At 40.0% G+C, this 25,253-nt stretch overlaps 1 protein-coding gene across 3 annotated transcripts in view; it reads right to left on the bottom strand.

The window, feature by feature from the left end:
* Positions 1-25,253, bottom strand: part of nlgn2b (neuroligin 2b) — a 312,849-nt gene that overhangs the window by 85,444 nt on the left and 202,152 nt on the right. For all 3 annotated transcript variants that reach the window (XM_062048113.1, XM_062048110.1, XM_062048112.1), the window contains one exon: positions 9,065-9,118. In XM_062048113.1, coding sequence (XP_061904097.1) covers positions 9,065-9,118 — 54 coding nt within the window. The remainder of the gene's footprint in view (positions 1-9,064; positions 9,119-25,253) is intronic.

Raw genomic sequence — 25,253 nt, 5'->3', positions numbered from 1 at the left:
CAAACGTCATCATACCGAGACGTTTTCAGCCGGATATTTCGTGGGAAATTTAAAATTGCACTTTATAAGTTAACCTGGCCGTATTGGCATGTGTTGCAATGTTAAGATTTCATCATTGATATATAAACTATCAGACTGCGTGGTCGGTAGTAGTGGGTTTCAGTAGGCCTTTAATGTTCTTCATGTAGCTGCATGGCAATGTCTTAACCTTCTCTATTTATTAACAAATTGTAATTTTCAGCCTGTTAGACATTCTGGATTTTAAGGACTATCAACCAGAACATGTTATAAAAGAATTTACACAATATTTAAGCCTGCCACACAAATGTATTTATTTATTTAGGCAGAAACATTATAAATTACATTACAAAACATATTTGAAAAAACATAATTGTGCTGTAAGACATTTGTTATATACATTGTTACTGCAGTCAGACCAGATGTACCACTTTTATTTAAAAGCAAAGCAAGGCAAGGCAACTTTATTTGTATAGCGCTTTTCATACACACGGCAGACTCAAAGTGCTTCACAGACAACAAAGTGAAATTAAAGAAAATAAAAGCAAAATTAAAATGCAGACAATAAAAATAAAAACAGTGCGGACGTTAAAAGTTAAAAGATTAAAAGATTTAGCTGAAAGCTAAGGTGAAAGTCTTCAGTCTAGTTTTAAGATTTAGCTGAAAGCTAAGGTGAAAGTCTTCAGTCTAGTTTTAAAGCCGGAAGTGTGTGATTGGTTTGAGAAGAGGTGTCTTGACATGTTTTGACGATGTTTTGTAATAAAAACAAAAGTGCTTCTTGAGTTCCTGCCTACAGTCTTCCATTTCTGCTGGGATTGTATGCCATCTTATACCATCTTACTAAAGCAGTTCTAGTAACAATCTACATGTTATGTTATCAATGCACCTTAACTATAATCAAAATACAGAAGGGAACCTTGATTTGAGATGAAAGTATTTTGGGTTACGAGCTCCGTCCAAGAAGCAATTAAACTCGTAAACTGAGTCGAGCGCATAAAAAAAAGAAACTGTAATGCTGGTGGCTCAGTCTCAGCTTTTTTTTATTTTATTGAGTGTGTCTGTAAAATAGGTCACCATGGGGCCAAAAAAAAGTTGGGATTGTCAGCACTTTGATAAAGAAGATGACAAACACTACTTGAATTCAAGCAATAACTCATAACAAAATAACAAGGTGGTATCAGCATCGCCAATCTCGCCAGGATGTACGGGAAGTACCCTTTTCTCCATACTCTCAGCACTTTGCTAAGAAGAAAAGGTAAAAGCGATGTCATTTACTTATTTCACTTGTCATTTAGAGTATATTTATTTCGCACCGTATTCTGCATGAGTAACTACAATTATTCTCTATCAAGTATAATGTATTAAACGGCACTTATGGGTATGGATGTTTGTGAATTTCGATTGTCTGCGAACACAACATGACTCAGTGCCAATTGTGTATTTGGGTGCAGGCAGCTGAGTATAGATGACAGGTAGACTTGTTATTGTTTGTGGGTTCCTTACAACGTCTTGGTAGACGCTGCAGTATTTTTTGGTAATATGTTTAGGTGTATGGAAGGGATTCGTTATTTACTACGGCAAAAATTGCTTCGCTTTTCATACGATTCAGTTTCCGTCTAACTTTTTGGAACAGAGTACAAACCCTGGTTTGACTTACAGCTAATCAACCACATCTTTTTTTAAATTCATATTCAAACAGACACACATTTGAGGGATTGTTTTATTATATTGTAATTAAATTGATATTTATTGTCTTGTCATTGTTTTTATCACTTCGCAGCGGCAATAACATAAAAAAGAAAATGACTGAATGACTGACAAAAAAAAGGAACAGTTCAAAACGAAATATCTGCCTGAAACTAAATGGCACTAAAAATCCATTTATTTGGGAAGAAAAGATAAAAAGCTAATGCATAACTATAATACTTTAATGAAGGGTAGATGAGGCAAAGGGGTCTAAGTAGACTTCAATAAGAAATCCTTTTTCACAGTATTTCAACACCTGTCCTCCTTTTTTTTGCCCCCCTTCAACATAGTTTGGGGGCTTTTTGAATTCAAGTAGGTAATCTCAAAAGTAACAATTGTCTAATGTGTGCAATTAAAAAGCATATGTTCCAGGGTGACAGAAGGGTCATGATTATCTTATGGCATTCATAATAAAAAATAAAAGTTGTTTACTGCAGAGTGAGAGATTACACACAGAAGGGTGCATCATAGGTGATGTCATTGATACTGGATCATCAGAACACTCAAAAAGACCAGACTACTGTATCCTCCCTCCAAAAACTGCCAACCTCAACGCCAAATTGAAAAAAAAAAATTTTTATTTTACTGCTAAGCCCGATTCAGCACTTTGGTGTTCTGTAGCTAAACTCATCCTTTTGAAAAACACTTTTAAATCTGACTTTTCTGGACTCCACTCCAATTAACTCGGGAATTCTGGCCTTCCCAACCTCTTCTGAGCCATCTGATGTGTGGATATAAATGTCAAGCTTTACAAGTCGGGTGCTCATCTAGCCTCTCCCCTCTCTTTCTCTACATCTATATCACTTCTAAAGCTCTATAAATGTCATCTCATCATGCTCCTGTCTTTATTATAACTGTTTTTTCCTTTTATTCTCCCTATCATTGTGCTCTATTGGTGTTCATTCTACCCCCTGCTGTCCCTTTTCATTCATACTTGAAATCCTGCATGGATCTTTTGCTCCATTTTTAGTGCAAACAATGAGGGCAATTGCACTCAAGTGCACATTTGTGCAAACAAAATGCACAAGCAACCACTAATAGACAAATGTAAATGTAAAGCGCTTAATGTGTTAATAATGCTTTGTTTTACGAAAGTCTGTGCACCCGTCGGGGAACAGATGTATTTGTCTGCATCACCAAACTGTAGTCAGGAATTCTCTTGAGGAGAGGAAACTTGAAAATGTGAAGCAATCACGAGATTATGCAAACAACAATGGAACATATTTAATAAAAGTGTGATGAATGACGCCATATTGACATTTACTGTTGCATCCCGCCAGTTTAGGAAATGAAAACAAAGTACCGGTAGCTCACTTCAAAACGACAGCGTTTTGCTAAATGAAGCACAACAGATGTTTGAGTATGTAGGAGCAATACATTAGGGTGGAAAAACTTTAAAGGGGAACTGCTTTTGAAATTTTAGCTATAATACACAGTCCTAATATTGTGGCGCGGATTCGAACTCAAGTTTCTCCTGCAGCAAGATCACACACTCTGTCTGGCAGCATGCCAGGACTCGCCCCTGCACACAACCTACATCCAAGACAGAACTCAGGAGATACCTGGGCTTCGCGGGATTCTATTGAAAATTCGGAATTTCAGTCTTATTGCAGCACCCGTAAACGCTTTCACCTCATCTAAGGTAAATTTTTTGTGGTCACCTGAGGCCGACAGTGATTTTAGAGGACTCAAGACCAGCTTCATCTCTGCACCCGTCCTCATCCATCCGGATTGGGACTGTCCATTTTTAGTGGAGGTGGATGCTTCTGACTCAGGGATTGGAGCTATACTTTCTCAGAGATCTAAGATTGATAACTTGATTCACCCCTGTGCATTACAGACCAAAAACCAGAAGGCAGACGCGTTGTCTAGAGTGCACATGGCTGAGAACGTTTGTCCGCCCATCCCTGAGACCATTCCGCCACCAGCTCGTATTGTGGGAATGGTAACCTGGAGAATTGAAGACCAGGTGAAGAAAGCTCTGCAGGCTCGTCCTGGACCTGGGGGCGGACCGCCTGACAAGCTGTTCGTTCACAGAGAACTTCGGTCCCAAGTCCTGGATTGGGCTCACTCTAGTCTGTTTTCCTGCCATCCTGGGTTCCAACGAACATTATCCTTTGTCCGGAGACGTTTTTGGTGGCCATCCTTGGCTGCCGACACTCGAGAGTTCATCCTGCCTGTTCCACTTGTGCCCGCAGTAAACCGTCACACCGACCCCCGGCTGGCCTACTCAGTGTTTCCCATAAACTGCCAAGATACCTGTGGCGGTGGGGGCGTGGTTATGGGCGTGGTCATCATGACATCATCAAGTAATTTGCATAATTTACTACACTGATATGATTTTCTCTAAAAAGGCTAAAAAAATGTATACTTACTAATTAATAATAACAGTTTTGTTTTAAACGTCCATCCATCCATCCATCCATCCATCCATCCATCCATCCATCCATCCATCCATCCATCCATCCATCCATCCATCTATTTTACAATATAATTACAACACTTTATGTACATATTTATATACAGACTTGAACAATAAGTTATTCACTGAAATATATTTATTAATTGTGGTTCTTACAAAAAATATAACTTATAAAATATAAAAGCTAAAATGTCTCTTAAAGCTCTGCCCCTTTAATTAGTGCTTATTAAATAATTTAACTTTAGCCTACTACTACAACCATATTATTTACCAGCAACATAAAGTGAAACAGAGGCAGAGGTGTCCTGCCACAGTCAGTAATAAATAAACAGAAAACAGTAGTGGTCAAATACAAATAAGGCAACAAGAGAAGTATCCTACACTTCTCTTTTGTAAAGTAAATCTGAACAGCCTATATGGGCATCTACATCAACTATATGATTTGCCTGAGAAGCTGGACAGGACAGTTTTTTATTTTTTTATTTATTTTTTTTAAATTTGTGGCGGACGTAATTCTTTCGTGGCGGGCCGCCACAAATAAATGAATGTGTGGGAAACACTGCTACTACGCCCACTATCGATTCCTGCTCGCCTATGGTCGCACATAGCTTTGGACTTCGTTACTGGTTTCCCCGTCTCAAGAGGTAATAACACTATACTCACCATTGTCGACCGTTTTTCTAAGGCAGCCCACTTCATACCCCTCCGCAAGTTGCCTTCCTCCTCCGAAACGGCAGATCTTCTCACATGCATGTCGTAAAACAACATGGGATTGCTTTGGACATCGTATCCGAACGGGGTCCTCAGTTCTCCTCTAAGGTATGGAGAACATTTTGCAAGGGGATCTGGGCCTCGGTCAGCCTCACCTCAGGATATCACCCCCAAAGCAATGGACAGGCCGAAAGAGCCAATCAAAGTCTGGAGTCTTTGCTTCGCTGCGTTGCCCAACGTCAGCCCTCGTCCTGGAGCAAGTTCATCCCATGGGTAGAATACTCATACAACGCTATGAAGAGCTCCGCCACCGGTATGTCCCCTTTTGAGTGTTCTTTGGGCTATCAACCCCCTATGTTTCCCCAGCAGGAACTCGAGATCGGGGTACCTTCTACCAGGGCCCACATCAAAAGGTGTCAGAGGGTGTGGAGAGCTGCTCGTACGGCCCTAGTTAAAGCATCAGAGAGGATGTGTCGCAGCGCCAACAGACACGGTATCCCGGCCCCTTCTTACCAGCCTGGACAAAAGGTCATGTTACTCGTTAAGGACCTCAGCCTCCAGGTACCGTCTAAAAAATTAGCACCCCGTTTTGTTGGTCCTTTTCCCATCATCTCCTTAATCAACCCAGTTTCTGTAAACTGGCTCTCCCACCCTCGGTCAAGCGACATCCTGTGGTCCACGTGTCTCAAATTAAGCCGGTGGTGGAGAGTGTTTTATCTCCTCCTACCCCTACCCCGCCCCCCCTAGGTTCCTTGATGACGGCGATCCGGTTTGGACAGTATAGGAAGATCCTCAGGGTCCGTCGACAGGGTAGGGGGCTGGTATACCTGGTCGACTGGGAGGGATACGGATCGGAAGACAGATCATGGGTGCCGGCTTCCTACCTTGCCAACCCCTCTTTTCTGGAGGACTTCAACGGGTGCCTCGCCTAAGGAGGGGGGTACTGTTGCGGCGCGGATTCGAACCCAAGTTTCTCCTGCAGCAAGATCACACTCTCTGTCTGGCAGCATGCCAGGACACGCCCCCGCACGCGCCGAGTGCATCACGCCCACGCTTCGCCGTAGCTGCAGGCGGTTAGTCATCAGCACACCTGGCAGTAATCAGGAGGACAGCATAAGAACCAGTCACTCCTTGGGACCTAACTCCTGTAGTAAGCATTACGTCTCTGGCTTCCCTTTCGTTGTCCTCGCCCTTATTTGTTTTTTTGCCCCTTTTTGTCTTGTTAACTGATGTCCCTTGTTCTCCTTGCAGTGCCCGCCTTGTTCCGTGTGTTTGAGCGCTGTACCTCGACCTCCACCCGGAAATTGGACTGCCTTCCTCGATCCTCGATCACTCGTTTGGACTTTGACATTGTTCCTTGCCGCCTGCCCTCGACCTCCTGCCTGTCCCTGGATCTCCCTTGTGCCTACCCTCTTGGTCAGATGAAGTTATCATCCATCCCGCATGTACAACATCCTCTTGAATTATTTACATGGTTAATTTTACACTTAATCCTGCAACCAACACTTAGAGTAGCATACACATCCCACACAATCATCAAGGGTTACAATAAACCTGGTAACCTTAAGCACTTCGTGGTGTCGTCTCCTTCCAACCCTCACGCACATAACACCTAACCTCCTTTCAGCGGCACATTGATCAGAGAGAGGCAACTGGTGAGCTGCTTTCTTGTCTCAGAGCTCGTGAAATGTATTCTAGATTATAAATCATGTCTCTGACCTGGATGTAAATTATGTGGATATTAACTGAGAAGTTGGTACACTTTGACAGCCAATTTAGACCTGGAGCTGGCGAAAAAGACACGCAAATGACACTGGTTTGCACTCACCTTTTTTTTTTAACCCTCTGTGAGGGTTATGAGTCATTCTTCATATAAACGGGAAAATATCAACAACCGGCAGCGGAGTGAAAGCAGACGTACAATAAGTAATGTATAATAATGTTTGTTTGTTCTCATTTTCAAGCCCTATACTTACAGCATGTACAGTACGTAACCTTGATGGAGGTGTTTGAATGTTTTTTTTTGTGCTTTATAGGCAGAATACAGCGATCCCGTAGGCTTATGCTCGCATTTATTTACTAGTCAGAATGCATTAAAAAAAAACTAAAAAACATATGCGTGCTCCTCTTGCATAAAGATTGTGAATGATAGGCAAAATTCCCAAAAAAAGTCAATATCCCCTTTAAACTTGAATAAAAAGTGTGTCAGAAAAGTTCCAGGACCCTACATCATGTGAGGCGACATTGCATTGTGAATTCTTACCTCAGGTTGAGATAGTCAACCAGCTAGTCTATTAGGGGGCCTATTCTTAAATGTTTTTTTACATGCTGGAAGTTTGTCTTATTCGTGTCCCCCAGCCAGCCTGCTGACACGTCCACTCCGTGTAAGTTAAGCAAAAGTGTTTAAGTCAGGAATGAAGGCGGGCTCATTACTAATGAAACAGACTTTGCCATGACTCCTTTTTGTCTTGGTTGTGTGAAAATCATGGAACATGGAGTTTTACTAACACTTGCCATAACAGAACTAAATAAACTGTGTTTTTTTTTGCTCACATTGCTTTTGTTGTCTATGCTGACCTAAATTCACTTGCTAAATGTTTGTATTGGTTGTAGTGTGGCAGGTCTTTCTATTGCATGTTTAAGATTTTACTTTTTTCCTATATGTTTAATGGATGTTCTAATCTTGCTGGCTGCAAAACAAGTTTACCAATAAAGTAACTGGTGAATGTCATTGAAATCCATGAAAAAGATAACCCTTCAAATTTGAAAATAATGGACAGTTTTCCCCGCACATGACTTATGTCTGTCGATGCACACTTTGGGTGGAGCAACTCTTAAACGTGGGCGTCCTGTGTATTCTCCCACTGACCTAAGTACTTTTGTTCTTACGTGCCTCTAAAGCAGAACTAAGTCCAGCGCCCCTGGAAGGTAAAAACATTATATTGAACTTAAAATTTGCATGTAGTGTACACCACACATAATGAAATGATAAGAGAACCTTCCAGAAAAGGACCATAGACACCTGGAAACATCCATTGAGGCGAGGATAAAAAAAATATAATGCCACTCTGAATTAGCAATCAAAAATAAAATGCACATCGGAACATACAGCTGCTGTGTTTGAACTTCCTGGTACTAATGGACATTCAATTCATTGTTGAACTATGTGTCTTTTAATAGAAAATAAGGTAACACTTTAGAATGGGGAGCACATATTCACCATTAATTAGTTGCTTATTAACATGCAAATTAGTAACATATTGGCTCTTAATTAGTCATTATTAAGTACTTATTAATGCCTTATTCTATTATACAACCAGTAAGCCATTAACTAAGAGTCTTCCCTCAATAACCTCAGAATTATTGCTTATTTGTAACCCTAAACCTAAGCCTAACCCTAACCGTAACCCTAACCCTAACATGTTCCCCTAGTATCCAAAACTCTAAATTAAGTCTTTGTTACTTTAATAAGCAACTAATTAATGGTGAATATGTTCAACATACTAAAGTTACCGAAAACATATTTAAAATGTAACGTCCTCATCAATTGATTGGATTGATTTTCTGACAGTTGCTATCAAACTGTTATGCTCCCCTGTGCAAGCACACCAACACAAACAGCTGTCAAGCCCCTCTGATGTGTCACGGCTTCACAAACATTTGTACTAAACACAACTCTGAACATCACAAACAACATTAAGGTGGATATAATAATACCAAGTATATAAAGTTTCATCTACAGAATATTATTCACATGCAGCCAGGAAGAAGAGGCTTTTGTAGCGTGCATACACACAATATATTACCAGTGCGACACACATTCGCATGACAATCACTGCCTGGATGGATACGGTACTATTTTTCATGGGCCTGTTCGCAGTCTGAATGAGAGAATACGAATAAGCTTAACTTAAAAAAAACATTTCAGCACAAACTGGAGAATAGGGCCCTAGGTGCACAAAAAGAGACCCCCTGACCTGAGCATTTGACATTTCCTGGCCAAGAAGAAGCAACCTCCCTGGGGGTCACCAGTGGGGATGGTATCAAGATGTTCAAAATATGGAAGTGGAACTTTTCTTTTCTGACACACCTCGTATGTGAGAGAACAATTATAGCAAAGCACAAGGAAATGTAAAAAGCAAAAAAAAAAAAAAGTGCAATAAATACCTTCATCCCTCGGTCTGTTCATTGTAGACTCATCATGTTTTTTTGTAAGTGGACCTAAGAATCAGAACCAGAAACAAGACAAAATTAAAAAAAGCTTGCAGCAACACAAACACAAGAAAAAAAAAAAAAAGAGTAGCACAAGTTCAAGCTGTGACGTTATGTTTTTCAGTGACTGGTCACAACTGAGGATACACTTGTTATAAGGATTACACAGTCTTTTTTTTTCTGAAAGGATAACCCGAAAGTCAACTGTTTAAACTGCTTAGTATCTTGTCACGGACTGCCTCATGAATGACCCCGAGGGCTGCTTCTCCTCCATCGTTCTCCTAATCGGTCCTGACACCGTGCTGTTTCGTGAAGAAAAATGAGAAGAATCAAGTAATCACTCTTTTCTTTTTTGTTTAGTGGGACCAGCATTTCTATCCATGACTGTGACACACCAAAAAAAGAAACATTGTGTTTTTTTACATTACTTAACATTTTTTTTAAATAATGCAAGGTCAAAAACAGGACATGCTGGTGCTTGCCAGTAGAGCTCAGTGTGGACAAAAGGAAAAAAAGAACATTGAGCAGAAACTTTGCATCATAGAGACTTATTTGGAAGTAGCAAAAGGACTAAGAGGTGACCTGACAAAGACTTAAAATGGCTTCTGAGTTCACCTGGACATGTTTTAGACCATTAATCAAAACTGAGTTTGTTCTCTTGCAGTAATTCACCCTCCAACTACCACGGTTTTTCATATTAATGTGACAGTATCATTGGTACAAGTCTAATTCTGTTCTTTCACTGTTGCATTGATCGTTTCGTTGTGTATCTTTGTGTTCTAATGGACCAGATTGCATCTCTCTTTTCTCATTTTTCTCTTGGACGAGGTGAGCTACACAGTGGGCTGCTTTGATGCCTAAAGCCAAAAAACACCACACTCCCACCGAGGCTGTCCCCCGCATGGCATCCCACTGTGAGTGTTTCAGAAGTGGAGGTTTGGTCACTTTCCTTCATTTTTCAAACTCTACTATAGGGCTACAACAAATTATTGTAGGATTATGATAATACAGTAGTTGACTAGTCAAACAATTATTTGACGTTGAGTACCCTTTTTGATTTCAACTGGATTTTAAAACCTATTTTAGTAAATTAAATGGTAACAAAAGAAACGCATTACCGTATTTTCTGGACTGTAAGCCGCTACTTTTCCCCAAAGCTTTGAACCTTGCCGCTTAAAAAACAGTGTGGCTAATTTATGATTTTTTCTTTGCGGACGGCCATAAGCTTTTGTATTCAACAAATAGTTCATATTACACCGACAGACGCACTTAAAATGTGTGTTATTGTTCGTGCTATGGCGCCATCTTTTGGACGAGTTCGCTCACTGTGGGTGCTGCGGGTTGAAAATGGACTTCCTGTTTCATGCCTTGAACCCGAAGTATAACCGTCCATGGCGTTTTTTACTCGAAAGGATGCTTAATTTCTCCAAGCAATGTTTGTAAGTTTTATAATACAACTAAAACAATTCATACTTACTAAACCGTCCCATGTGTGATGTGTGTAGGAGTGTTTTAATGCATATTTGTACGTGCTATCGTAATGTAATCAAGCTAGCGTTGTTAGCATTAGCAAATATGCTAACACTTTTACAAGTACCTGTGTTAGTAATATTAACTTACAATGGTATTCTTTTTGTATTGTTTCAGTTTTGTAAATTCCTCAAAACGTCACCGTGTAGTTATGGAGTCCATGACGATGACTTCTGTTTTGTTTGATTCGCTGTTTTACAGCCGTGTTACAGGCACCATTTGGAAACAATTAAGGTATGTAAATAAATATTTACAAAATCGTTTGTACTGGTGTATATCTGCAGTTTATAGTCTGGTGAGGCTCATTTATGTAAAAATATATTTTTCTTCTACATTTTGGTGTGTGCGTCTTCAATACTGGTGTGCTCTATAGTCTGGAAAAACACGGCACTAATAAATGAATGGTTTTATTTTATTACATAAAGTAAACAACTTCAGTGAAAAATAAAACAACAGACTTAAAGTGCAAGACGTCTTGTAAACATGGCATTTAGTACAAAAAGTATTTTTCATCCAGTATTGTTCCGGTTATTTAGCAGCAACAATTTAAGTAATAAAAGTATATCCATGAACAATTATGTTGTCTATCAGTTAAAACTTTATCAAGTGACTCGTTGACAATAGCAAATTTTTGTTGATTATTTTTTATACTTATGTCGACTTATCGTTGCAACCTTACTCTACTATGACTGTTCATTATTTGAAATCTAAACTGTCATTTGCGGTATATATTTGTGATTTCCCATGATGCACCACCAGGAATTGATTGATTGATTTGTGGCCCACTGCTAACAATCCTCACGAAAATGTAGCAATTTGCTGAAGCCAAATTAGGAATAAAAAATAATTGATTAATTTACTGTTAGAAATGCAGTTGATTGTGTGAAATTGATTGTTTTGACAAATGGCGTGTAGAATACCAGCAGATGCGTTTTTGATTCAGTGTTAACTAGTTTGTGGTTCTAAGAAGAACAAAACAAAGTCAGCTATGGGACGGCACCTTTGGACAGCATTAGGGATGGGTGATGTGGCCTGAAACAATATATTATTTGGTGTATAAATGATAAAAGAACCATTTCAAAACGTTTTTAAAAAAAACAACTCTGAATTTAGCCGCTGATTTATGTGGTAACATATAGCATCATTTGCAGTTATATTGTTTCCTCAAAACCATCATTAGTCTTTCTGGTAATTTACTGTTAATACCGTGTAAATATGTGTGTAATACGCACTAAACTATTTACACTTCTGTTAAAATGGATGAAGACATATTCTTCCGCTGTTTTGGGCGATACAACACATTTTGGTTTTAATCCATTCAATAGCAAGTACTTACAGGACATAATTGACCACACCAATATTCATACTTTTGAAGATCATTAAATGTTTACATTTTTAATCACAACTGTAATCTGAACCCTTTTATTATATACAAAATATATAATAAAGTCAATAGCGCAAAATAAATAAATAAGTAAACAAAAACAAAAACTACTATTCTCTCTTATTTCATGAGTTTGTAAGCAATAACAAAAAAATGAGAAAAAAATAAATGAATATTGATTTAATCACAGTAGTATCAACCATATACTGATAATTAGATATGTCCGATAATGGCTTTTTTGCCGATAGCCGATATTGTCCAACTCTTAATTACCGATTCCGATATCAACCGATACCGATATATACAGTCGTGGAATTAACACATTATTATGCCTAATTTTGTTGTGATGCCCCGCTGGATGCATTAAACAATGTAACAAGGTTTTCCAAAATAAATCAACTCAAGTTATGGAAAAAAATGCCAACATGGCACTGCCATTTTTATTATTGAAGTCACAAAGTGCATTATTTTTTTTAACATGCCTCAAAACAGCAGCTTGGAATTTGGGACATGCTCTCATGAGGAGGTTAAGGTGGGCGGGGTATCGGGGGGTGTTTATTGTAGCTTTTGATTGATTGATTGAAACTTTTATTAGTAGATTGCACAGTTCAGTACATATTCCGTACAATTGACCACTAAATGGTAACACCCGAATAAGTTCATGGTCCCGGAAGAGTTAGTGCTGCAAGGGGTTCTGGGTATTTGTTCTGTTGTGTTTATGTTGTGTTACGGTGCGGATGTTCTCCCGAAATGTGTTTGTCATTCTTGTTTGGTGTTGGTTCACAGTGTGGTGCATATTTGTAACAGTGTTAAAGTTGTTTATACGCCCACCCTCAGTGTGACCTGTATGGCTGTTTACCAAGTATGCTTTGCATTCACTTGTGTGTGTGAAAAGCCGTAGAGGGGTTTCCCACACATTCATTTATTTGTGGCGGCCCGCCACAAATTAAAAAATAAATAAATAAAATAATAATAATAATAATTATTATTATTATTATTTTTTGGTCCTCTCCAGCTTCTCAGGCAAATCATATAGTTGATGTAGATGCCCATATCGGCTGTTCAGATTTACTTTACAAAAGAGAAGTGTAGGATACTTCTCTTGTTGCCTTATTTGTATTTGACTTTATTAAATGTATTTATATTAGAAACACAACATGTGTATATAACAAAGGGTGCAAAGTCTGCAGGCAGTAGGAAACACATGGTTAAGTGTAGGGAGTAAAACTGATGGCAGTCCAAAGTTCAAGATTTTTGGAGCTCTTTGTTCAGTGGATCAGATGTTTGATGAAGCTCTGTGTCTATCTACCACCACTACTGTTTTCTGTTTATTTGTTACTGCCTGTGGCAGGACACCTCTGCCTCTGTTTCACTTTATGTTGCTGGTAAATAATATGGTTGTAGTAGTAGGCTAAAGTTAAATTATTTAGTATGCACTAATTAAAGGGGCAGAGCTTTGAGACATTTTAGCTTGTATATTTTATAAGATATATTTTTTGTAAGAACCACAATTAATAAATATATTTCAGTGAATAACTTATTGTTCAAATCTGTATATAAATATGTACATAAAGTGTTGTAATTATATTGTAAAATGGATGGATGGATGGACGTTTAAAACAAAACTGTAATTATTAATTAGTAAGTATACATTTTTTGAGCCTTTTTAGAGAAAATCAAATTATTGTAGTAAATTATGCAAATTACTCGATGATGTCACGGTGACCACACCCATAGCCACGCCCCCACCGCCACAGGTATCTTGGCAGTTTATGGTAAACACTGTATTATGTGACTGGGCCGGCACGCAAAGGTAGTGCCTTTAAGTTTTAATAGCGCTCTCTACTTCTCCCTACGTCCGTGTACACAGCGGCGTTTTAAAAAGTCATACATTTTACTTTTTGAAACCGATACCCATAATTTACGATATTACATTTTAAAGCATTTATCGGCCGATAATATTAACTGTCCGATATTATCGGACATCTCTACTGATAATATACTCGGTACAGTTACAGCCCACTTATTTACATTCAAGACCTCTAGCTTAGCGGTTAGCAATGCATTTCTATATCCCCCCCAACCATGTGTCGTAAATGTAGCATGTTTAGCTGTCCCCTATCCTCTGGTCCTCCAATGATAATGATCAAATTTATTTGTCGACAAGGAGGAAAGGATTAGTGACTTGGAAGCTGCACATTAACGTCTTGAGAGGACGCTACATTGCTTTGAGGACGTCTTTGTTCGCTTGCCGCTGTCAAAGGTGCAGGACACAGCTAGCATGTGTCATCAACATGCATTATCACAACATGAGGATAGTGTTAAAAGCTCTATCATTGGCCAAATGGAATCTCGATTTACAAACGGCTCTATTTGCAACATTATCAGTTTACGAACCTTTACACTGGGCCAGATATGCCTCTGTGTGCGAATCATGTCTTGGCGTATGAACACTTAATTCATTTATTTTGCATGCCGCTTGAAGCCATAAGAGGCTTCCATTTTGATGACATCACTTCCTGCACACCCGGCACGGCCATTTTGAAGGGGTGGGGTGCCCTACATCACATCCTGTTTAGATCTTGTACACTAGTGATGTATCAGATATATCAGATTGTAGGTGGGGTTTTTACCCATTGCGTTCATTTTTCACTGTTCGTTGCATTTTTGTTGTGTTTCGCTTGATTGTAAAATATGTCGATCGAGAGGGGGTGAGATGTTCAAATGTCAATATTCAGTGTTTTATCGTTCATAGTTAATATTGTAAACCCATCCATCCATCCATCCATCCATTTTCTTCCACTTATCTGAGGTTGGGCAGAGAAGCCAAGATTTCCCTCTCCCCAGCCACTTCGTCCAGCTCCTCCCGGGGGATCCCGAGGCGTTCCCAGGCCAGCAGGGAGACATAGTCTTCCCAACGTGTCCTGGGTCTTCCCCGTGGCCTCCTGCCGGTCGGACGTGCCCTAAACACCTCTCTAGGGAGGCGTTCGGGTGGCATCCTGACCAGATGCCTGAACCACCTCATCTGGCTCCTCCCGATGTGGAGGAGCAGCGGCTTTACTCTGAGTTCCTCCCGGATGAAAGAGCTTCTCACCCTATCTCTAAGGGAGAGCCCTGCCACCCGGCGGAGGAAACTCATTTCAGCCGCTTGTACCCGTGATCTTGTCCTTTCGGTCATAACCCAAAGCTCATGACCATAGCTGAGGATGGGAACATAGATCGACCGGTAAATTGAGAGCTTTGCCTTCCGGCTCAGCTCCTTCTTCACCACAACAGATCGATACAGCGTCCACATTACTGGAGACACCGCACCGATCCGCCTGTCGATCTCACGATCCACTTTTCCCTCACTCGTGAGCAAGACTCCGAGGTACTTGAACTCCTCCACTTGGGGCAAGATCTCCTCCCCAACTTGGAGATGGCACTTCACCCTTTTCTGGGCGAGAACCATGGACTCGGACTTGAAGGTGCTGATTCTGTAAACCCCACATTCTTTATTTTCATGTACATTCTGGGTGTCTCAATCAGTAAAAAATTTTTTTAATTCCATTCCGTTTTTTAAGGCGGTCTGTCATAATGTTTTTATCATTCAATCAGACATTATTGTGAGGTTTATATTAGTGTTCCTAAAAATCAGATACAATTTTTTCTCTAAATTTAGCCCCCCGAGTCAAAATAATTGGCCTGTTCTAACGTGTTTATTTTCACAATTGTCGTACCTTGCGCCGGTCAGAGCTTTGTCAGCCTGTCTTAAAGATCACTTTGTGTGATCAGAAACACTTTAACCCTTGTGTGGTGTTCATATTGTTGTTACTCAGCCAGTGTTTGTGGGTCTTATGGACCCGTTGCATTTTGTGGCTTTTAATGCCTCACAATCAAACACTTTTATGTTAAAATACTGACTTATCCCAAAAAACATCTGTAATGAAGTGCTTCGAGAGGCTGGTAAAGGAATACATTGTCTCCAGACTTCCCCCCACATCCGACCCATACCAGTTTGCTTATCGCCCTAACCGCTCCACAGAGGACGCCATCTCCTCTGCACTCCACCTGAGCTTAGCACATCTGGAAGGAAAGGACACGCACGTGCGGATGTTGTTTCTGGACTTCAACTCAGCATTCAACACCATCATCCCACAGCACTTGGTGAGCAAACTGGCCCCCCTTGGATTCAGTACCCCCCTATACAACTGGCTGCTTGACTTCCTCACAGACAGACCACAGTCTGTGAGAGTGGGCAACAACACCCCCAGTGCCATCTCCCTGAGCACCGGCTCCCCCCAGGGCTGCGTCCTGAGTCCTGTTCACGTTGATGACCCATGACTGCTGCGCCAGGTCCACTACTAACTACATTGTGAAGTATGCGGACGACACAACAGTAGCGGGCCTCATCCGTGACAACAACAACATGGACTACAGGGAGGAGGTGAAACATCTGGTTGACTGGTCCAGAACCAACAACCTGGTCCTGAACGTCGACAAGACCAAGGAGATCATTGTCGACTTCAGGAAGCACCAGTCCAGCCACGCTCCACTCTTCATCAACGGCACAGCGGTGGAGATGGTAAGCAGCACCAAGTTCCTAGGGGTGCAGATAACTGACAATATGACCTGGTCCCTACACACCGGAGCTCTTGTAAAAAGAGCTCAGCAGCGCATGCACTTTTTGCGTCAGATGAAAAGAGCACAGCTCCCTCCCACCATTCTCACCACATTCTACAGAGGCACTATAGAGAGCCTGCTGACCAACAGCATCTCTGTCTGGACTGGAGCCTGCAGTGCCTCAGACTGGAAGTCTCTACAGAGAGTGGTGAGGATGGCGGAAAAGATCATCAGGACTCCTCTTCCTCCTATTCAGGAGATCGCAAAAAGCCGCTGCCTGACCAGGGCTCAAAACATCTGCAGAGACTCCTCCCAACCCCACCAAGGACTGTTTTCACTGCTGGACTCTAGAAAGAGGTTCCACAGCCTCTGCAGCAGAACCTCCAGGTTATGTAACAGCTTCTTCCCTCAGGCTGTAAGACTCTTGAACGCATCATAATAATCCCCTCAATTCCCCCCAAAAATGGATGAACTCGCTGGAATATAAAGACAATATAACATACATCCATAAACATACTGTAGATGCATATGCAAAAGTGCAATATATTTATCTTTACAGTAATCTATTTATTTATATGTGCACCTTATTGCTTTTTTATCCTGCACTGCCAACCAGCTAATGCAACAAAATGTCGTTCTTATCTGTACTGTAAAGTTCAAATTTGAACGACAATAAAAAGTAAGTCTAAGTCTAAGTCTAAGACCCACAAACACTGGCTGAGTAACAACAATATGAACGTTGCATGGAAATTTCTCTGCCAGTTTCTGCATCCCACAGGGATTCTTCTTCTGTGTTTCTGCACCTGCGCTTCCCACACAAGGTTGCAACATTGTTTGTCAACACTGTCTGCTCTCATTTTGTCGCACATTTGACCCTCTGATGTTCTGTGTTCCTACACTCTGTCCTCCCTGTCTACGCCTGCTGTGTGTGTGTGTGTGTGTGTGTGTGTGTGTGTGTGTGTGTGTGTGTGTGTGTGTGTGTGTGTGTGTGTGTGTGTGTGTGTGTGTGTGTGTGTGTGTGTGTGTGTGGTACACAGAACATCAATTTCCACACTTCTATTAGCCCCGGGTCCAGTGGACCCGAACATCTTATATGTAATATAAATGTGTAGGGGGTGTGTATGGTGTGTGTTCATTAAATATTTATTCTGATATATGTTCTTCACAAAAAATAAGCCAAAGCCAGTGAGTCTCAGTTTGAAAAATGTATTAATTGTATCATTTTTCTTTTAATAAAAATCAAAAACGGGTCCCACAGACCCGAACACCACACAAGGGTTGAATGTGTCCAAACTCTCACAGTCTCGCTGTATAGCTTTGGGTTGCAACACAACCACTGAGCTAGTTTTTTAGCTAGTTATCCTCCGGCTTGCACACCTTCAGTTCGAGGATTTTATCAGTGAAGGGGTATTTGTTCCACAGCAAATCTTTAAATGTGACGAGACAAAAAGACATACCTCAGCGGACCTTTATTACAGCAAAGGAGAAGGCACAACTGGGACCTAAGCCGAATAATTGCTTCACACTGCCAGTTTGTGCTAACGCTAACGGTGCCTACGTCAAGCCACTGCTCTTTTATCACTTCAAAAACTTCCAGTGTTCAACAATGCCACAAATATTCACACACACAAGATAAAATGATTTTCCTTTTTTTATTTAATTTTTTTATTGTAGCAACATGGTGGTTAACGTTTTGGAGTGCAACAACAATACTTTTGTGTGTGTGTGTGTGTGTGTGTGTGTGTGTGTGTGTGTGTGTGTGTGTGTGTGTGTGTGTGTGTGTGTGTGTGTGTGTGTGCGTGTGCGTATTGACATTTAAGCTTGCTGTAATTGTGTGAATGCCAAAGCATATTGTATTGTACAAAGCCCGTTTCCATATGAGTTGGGAAATTGTGTTAGATGTAAATATACAGTAAACGGAATACAATGATTTGCAAATCATTTTCAACCCATATTCAGTTGAATATGCTACAAAGACAACATATTTGATGTTCAAACTGATAAACATTTTTTTTTGCAAGTAATCATTAACTTTAGAATTTGATGCCAGCAACACGTGACAAAGAAGTTGGGAAAGGTGGCAATAAATACTGATAAAGTTGAGGAATGCTCATCAAACACTTATTTGGAACATCCCACAGGTGAACAGGCAAATTGGGAACAGGTGGGTGCCATGATTGGGTATAAAAGTAGATTCTATGAAATGCTCAGTCATTCACAAACAAGGATGGGGCGAGGGTCACCACTTTGTCAACAAATGCGTGAGCAAATTGTTGAACAGTTTAAGAAAAACCTTTCTCAACCAGCTATTGCAAGGAATTTAGGGATTTCACCATCTACGGTCCGTAATATCATCAAAGGGTTCAGAGAATCTGGAGAAATCACTGCACGTAAGCAGCTAAGCCCGTGACCTTCGATCCCTCAGGCTGTACTGCATCAACAAGCGAAATCAGTGTGTAAAGGATATCACCACATGGGCTCAGGAACACTTCAGAAACCCACTGTCAGTAACTACAGTTGGTCGCTTCATCTGAAAGTGCAAGTTAAAACTCTCCTATGCAAGGCAAAAACCGTTTATCAACAACACCCAGAAACGCTGTCGGCTTCGCTGGGCCTGAGCTCATCTAAGATGGACTGATACAAAGTGGAAAAGTGTTCTGTTGTCTGACGAGTCCACATTTCAAATTGTTTTTGGAAACTGTGGACGTCGTGTCCTCCGGACCAAAGAGGAAAAGAACCATCCGTCTCCGCTCGGGATGGTTTCCTGTTGGCCCCGCTGTGGACTGGACTCCCGCTGATGTGTTGGATCCACTGTGGACTGGACTTTCACAATGTTATGTCAGACCCACTCGACATCCGTTGCTTTCGGTCTCCCCTAGAGGGGGGGGGTTACCCACATATGCGGTCCTCTCCAAGGTTTCTCATAGTCATTCACCGACGTCCCACTGGGGTGAGTTTTTCCTTGCCCGTATGTGGGCTCTGTACCGAGGATGTCGTTGTGGCTTGTACAGCCCTTTGAGACACTTGTGATTTAGGGCTATATAAATAAACATTGATTGATTGATTGATTATAGGCGCAAAGTTGAAAAGCCAGCATCTGTGATGGTATGGGGGTGTATTAGTGCCCAAAACATGGGTAACTTACACATCTGTGAAGGCGCCATTAATGCTGAAAGGTACGTACAGGTTTTGGAGCAACATATTTTGCCATCCAAGCAACGTTACCATGGACGCCGCTGCTTATTTCAGCAAGAAAATGCCAAGCCACATGTTACATCAACGTGGCTTCATAGTACAAGAGTGCGGGTACTAGACTGGCCTGCCTGTAGTCCAGACCTGTCTCCCATTGAAAATGTGCGGCGCATTATGAAGCCTAAAATACCACAACAGAGACCCCCGGACTGTTGAACAACTTAAGCTGTACATCAAGCAAGAATGGGAAATAATTCCACCTGAGAAGCTTAAAAAATGTGTCTGCTCAGTTCCCAAACGTTTACTGAGTGTTGTTAAAAGGAAAGGTCCTGTAACACAGTGGTGAACATGCCCTTTCCCAACTACTTTGGCACGTGTTGCAGCCATGAAATTCTAAGTTAATTATTATTTGCAAAAAAAAAAAAAAGTTTATGAGTTTGAACATCAAATATCTTGTCTTTGTAGTGCATTCAACTGAATATGGGTTGAAAAGGATTTGCAAATCATTGTATTCCGTTTATATTTACATCCAACACAATTTCCCAACTCATATGGAAACGGGGTTTGCACACCAAAAAATCATCTATTTATTATTATTCCGCGAAAAACTGTGGTGCGCTTCACAGCCCATAGTTTGTATTAAATCGGAACCGTTCGAGTATCTAAAACATTCAGCTCGACCGGAAGTCGTAATCCTTCCCCAATTGATTTTATTTTATTTTTTTAAATATACCTGATTACCCAGAATTCCCGTTTTTCCGAGTCATTTTGCCCATTGAAAATGAATGGACCATTTTTCAAACTTGCACAAATCCCACATTTCTCAACTGATTCGAACTGTTCCCCCATCCACACACTCCACTCGCCTTGGAGATTCAAACTACCATTTTACAAGTTCAAAACAATTCCAGGAATTTCCAGTTTTCCAAAGCCCTATTTTTACATCTGACTGGAAAGTTTTCACAGTCCACATTTTTCAACCGTTTTTGACCATTCCACCTTTAGAAAATTCCTCTTAGTTGTGACAAAAAAGTGTTTTTTTTCCCCCGGTTTTCCCAAAAGTCCAGGAATTTCGAAATACCAATTCAAATTCAAACGGTTACTACGTCAACACTTTTCAACCGTTTTGAAAAATTCCAACACCAACCCATTCACATCATCTAGGATAGTTGTGGTATTATTTATATTTTCCCAAAATTCTAGTTTTCCTGAAATTCCCAAATTTCGAGGTGATTCCCATTTAGATGAATGGACATATTCATAGTTCGACAATGCCCATTTTTTCCCGGATTCCGACCTTTGAACCATCTACACACTATGCTTCCCATACATCAAACGCAAAACATGTTTAGCCTTTCCCAAAATTCCCGGAAATGTTCTCCCCGTTGAAAATGAATAGGAAATATACAATGCACTGCATATCCCACATTTCTCATCCAATTTGAACCGTTCCAACATCCACACACTCCGCTCGCCCTGGACATTCAAGCCAGCATGTTTCCCGTTTCTCAAAATTCCCTGATTACCAGGAATTTCCTCCCATTGAAAATGATTGGTCAATATACAAACCTCTTCATATCCCACATTTCTCAAACGATTCGAACCGTTTCACCATCAGCTCACCCTTGACAATCAAGCATTTCAGTTCTGCTCACGCGTATTGGCGGTTCGGCGGCCTGCGCACATAGGACATACACTGCCGGAAATGCAAATTCTAGTATTGTTGTGTTGTTTGGATAAAAAATAGATTGTTAAGCCATTACCTCATCGTTATGTTGGTTTGATACAGTATATATATATATATATATATATATATATATATATATATATATATATATATATATATATATATATATATATATATATATACTACCGTTCAAAAGTTTGGGGTCACCCAAACAATTTTGTGGAATAGCCTTCATTTCTAAGAACAAGAATAGACTGTCGAGTTTCAGATGAAAGTTCTCTTTTTCTGGCCATTTTGAGCGTTTAATTGACCCCACAAATGTGATGCTCCAGAAATTCAATCTGCTCAAAGGAAGGTCAGTTTTGTGGCTTCTGTAACGAGCTAAACTGTTTTCAGATGTGTGAACATGATTGCACAAGGGTTTTTTAATCATCAATAAGCCTTCTGAGCCAATGAGCAAACACATTGTACCATTAGAACACTGGAGTGATAGTTGCTGGAAATGGGCCTCTATACACCTATGTAGATATTGCACCAAAAACCAGACATTTGCAGCTACAATAGTCATTAACCACATTAGCAATGTATAGAGTGTATTTCTTTAAAGTTAAGACTAGTTTAAAGTTATCTTCATTGAAAAGTACAGTGCTTTTCTTTCAAAAATAAGGACATTTCAATGTGACCCCAAACTAATATATATATATATATATATATATATATATATATATATATATATATATATATATATATATATATATATATATATATATATATATATATATATATATATATATATATATATATATATATTATCGTCTTTATTGTGCAACCCATGACTTCATCATTATGACCAATACAGCACTGGCATAAAAGCAGGAGTTTAATTTATTGATCAATTGATTGTTAATGATTGATGAGGAAAATTTTGTAAAATGCCCACCCCTAACCAACATGTCTGCCAGGTTGTTTCATTTAAAAAACAAAGCACAAAGAGTGTCTGACTTCCTTCCCCTCATTAAAATGGTATGCCATCCTAAGCATTATGTTTAGCTTGCTGCAGATTGTAAAGTTCTACCCTCTCGCTCTGTGCCGTGTGATCCCTGCAGAAAGAAATATTCCGCAGACGAAAGCTGTGACGCGAGGGTTCACCTAAGGATGCTGTTGCAAAGCGATCAACGTCTCTGCATGATGCATGAGACTACACTGTCACAACACAGCACTGGTAACACACATACGATGGCTTCCCCAACCCCATGTCATGTGACCATGCATGTATGCCATGCACATATATGTTAAAATTGAAATATGACCATGCAGGCGTTTGTTTTCAGGTCTCTTTAGATATTTACACATCCAGTGACAGGATGCCTGTCACCAAGGTCAAAGAGGAGCCCCACATTAAGCTTTAATGGTAAAGCCAGTTAAACACTCCATAGGGCACAGCCAATAACACACATTTATCAGAGGCACCAACCAACACCTGAGGCTGTCAACCCCTGTAAGTTTCGCTGATAAGGATCCAATTAATTTGCCTATTCTTGGTTTCCGTCAATAGAGCTCTCCATCTGCCTGCTGTGTATGGTGTTGTTCCAAAGTCACTATCTGCAATAGTCAAGTCTTCGAGGAAGCCATTAAAAGACTCTCACATTCACAAACCCACGCTCATTAATTCCACACATGCTGCACAAAGCATGTTAACACAGTCCCCAACATCTGTTGCTACTCACACTTAATCGGCAGCATGGTCCCAGACTGCCATTTTAACTCTTCAGTCACATGTTGACATTTTTGACACACCTAAAATTGCATATTTGTGGGGGTTACAATCCAAGATTAAAAACATTTTTGAGATGGCTGTGAAAATGTTGGTTTTCGACAATATACTGCTGCATTTATTAAAGTAAAGTTAAGTTAAAGTACCAATGATTGTCACACACACACTAGGTGTGGTGAAATGTTTCCTCTGCATTTGACCCATCCCCTTGATCACCCCCTGGGAGGTGGGGGGATCAGTGAGCAGCAGCGGTGGCCACACCCGGGAATCATTTTTGGTGATTTAACCCCCAATTCCAACCCTTGATGCTGGGTGCCAAGCAGGGAGGTAATGGGTCCCATTTTTTTATAGTCTTTGGTATGACTCGGCTGGGGTATATGTGCCACCATATGCGCCGGCGACTTGCTCCTCCCCCTTTATTCTCCTGGCATCAAGCATTGATGGGAACAAGAAATTTCATTCTTCCAAAAACAGTACACATTTTTAAACAGACACTCCTATTTTTCGATGCTCAGTCCGCCAACCGGAATAAATAGCTTGCCACAGATGTGGCTAAGCAGCTAACCACTAAATCAATAATCCTCCATAGCGGAAAATAAACTACAATTTTAGAATTATTATTATCACTGGAGGAAGAGGTTAAACATGTCACACACAGGGGAAAAGAAAGCTGGAGCAGGGAAGTTAATCACTAAGCTAGTTGCTAAAGTAGCTTGAAACTACACGAGAAATAAGTGTTTACAGTAATATAGTTTAAGAAGTGTCAAAGGAAGAGCGGTATAGCAGAGAGTAAGCAGCTAAAAACAGGAAATTAACTAGTAGATTAATAACCTTACCAATAATATATGTAAAGGGAAGACAGATCGATCCATAAATCAGTATTGTTGATAACAAGAGTAATATCAGTATACGATAGATCCTAGAGTGTTCAGAATCAGAAACAGCTTTATTGGCCAAGTACTTTCAACACACAACAAATTTAACTTGGTAGACTGTACCCTCTCTGTTTGGATCAATATGTGTATTTTATCAAAATCTTTTGTTGTTCTTGTTGTTTTGTTAATATTAACTTTAGGAAATAATCCCCTGGACTCATATCCAAATATTTCATTGAGTAATATACAGTAGTAGTTTATGCTTTTGTTTAATTATTGTTTAGTGATTTTGTTTTGATCACACAAATGTAATAGAAAATAAGGAAATAGTTTAAATAGTGTGTCACTATTTTTACACTGATAACAGCACCTAACCATATTAAAAAAAAACATTTAAATGGATGGATGGATGGACATGTGATTGGTGTCAGCCGATTTCACTCAAGAATGATCAGTCGCCGAATCGACAGCATACAACCCTGATCAGAACACCCCTCCCTATTCCTAACAAATGAACAACAGGATATGTGTAAATGTTTTTTATGAGGTTTTCAAAAATAAAGATAAGGTATCCCCGTGGAAATAAACGTCATAACATTTACAATAGGAATGGGATTCATATAGCCCGATTCGTCACAATTTACCTGGTACATGAAACGTGACAAATTTGGGGGTGCAGGAAATACGAGCTAAAAAGCAGAGGTATAAATGTACATTTAGCTAAACACTTTTCTTATATGGGCTAACAGCAACAACAGGCTGTTATTCCTGTTCAGGAACAGCATGAGTAGCTTACATACGGTAACTACATGTTCAACTGGGTGAACTTTTTAACAGAAAGTAAATAAGCAACATCTGTGAAGCAGAAAATCAAGACACGTACGGAGGGCGAAAAAGTTGGTAACCCAAACTTAAACCTAATTTAATTTAAGCTCGGCTATTGGCTTTTTTTTTTTTTTTTTTCATAAAGAAATACAATCATGTGTGATTACGGACTGTATCCCTGCAGACTGTATTGATCTATATTGATATATAATGTATATATTGTGTTTTTTATGTTGATTTAATTAAAAAAAAAAAACAACAAAAAAAAATGTAAT

This window comes from Entelurus aequoreus, linkage group LG05 (genome assembly GCF_033978785.1).
Source record: "Entelurus aequoreus isolate RoL-2023_Sb linkage group LG05, RoL_Eaeq_v1.1, whole genome shotgun sequence".
Classification (NCBI taxonomy): Eukaryota; Metazoa; Chordata; class Actinopteri; order Syngnathiformes; family Syngnathidae; genus Entelurus; species Entelurus aequoreus.
The sequence above is the reverse complement of the archived record's forward strand: the minus strand, read 5'-3'. Positions and strand labels throughout refer to the sequence as shown.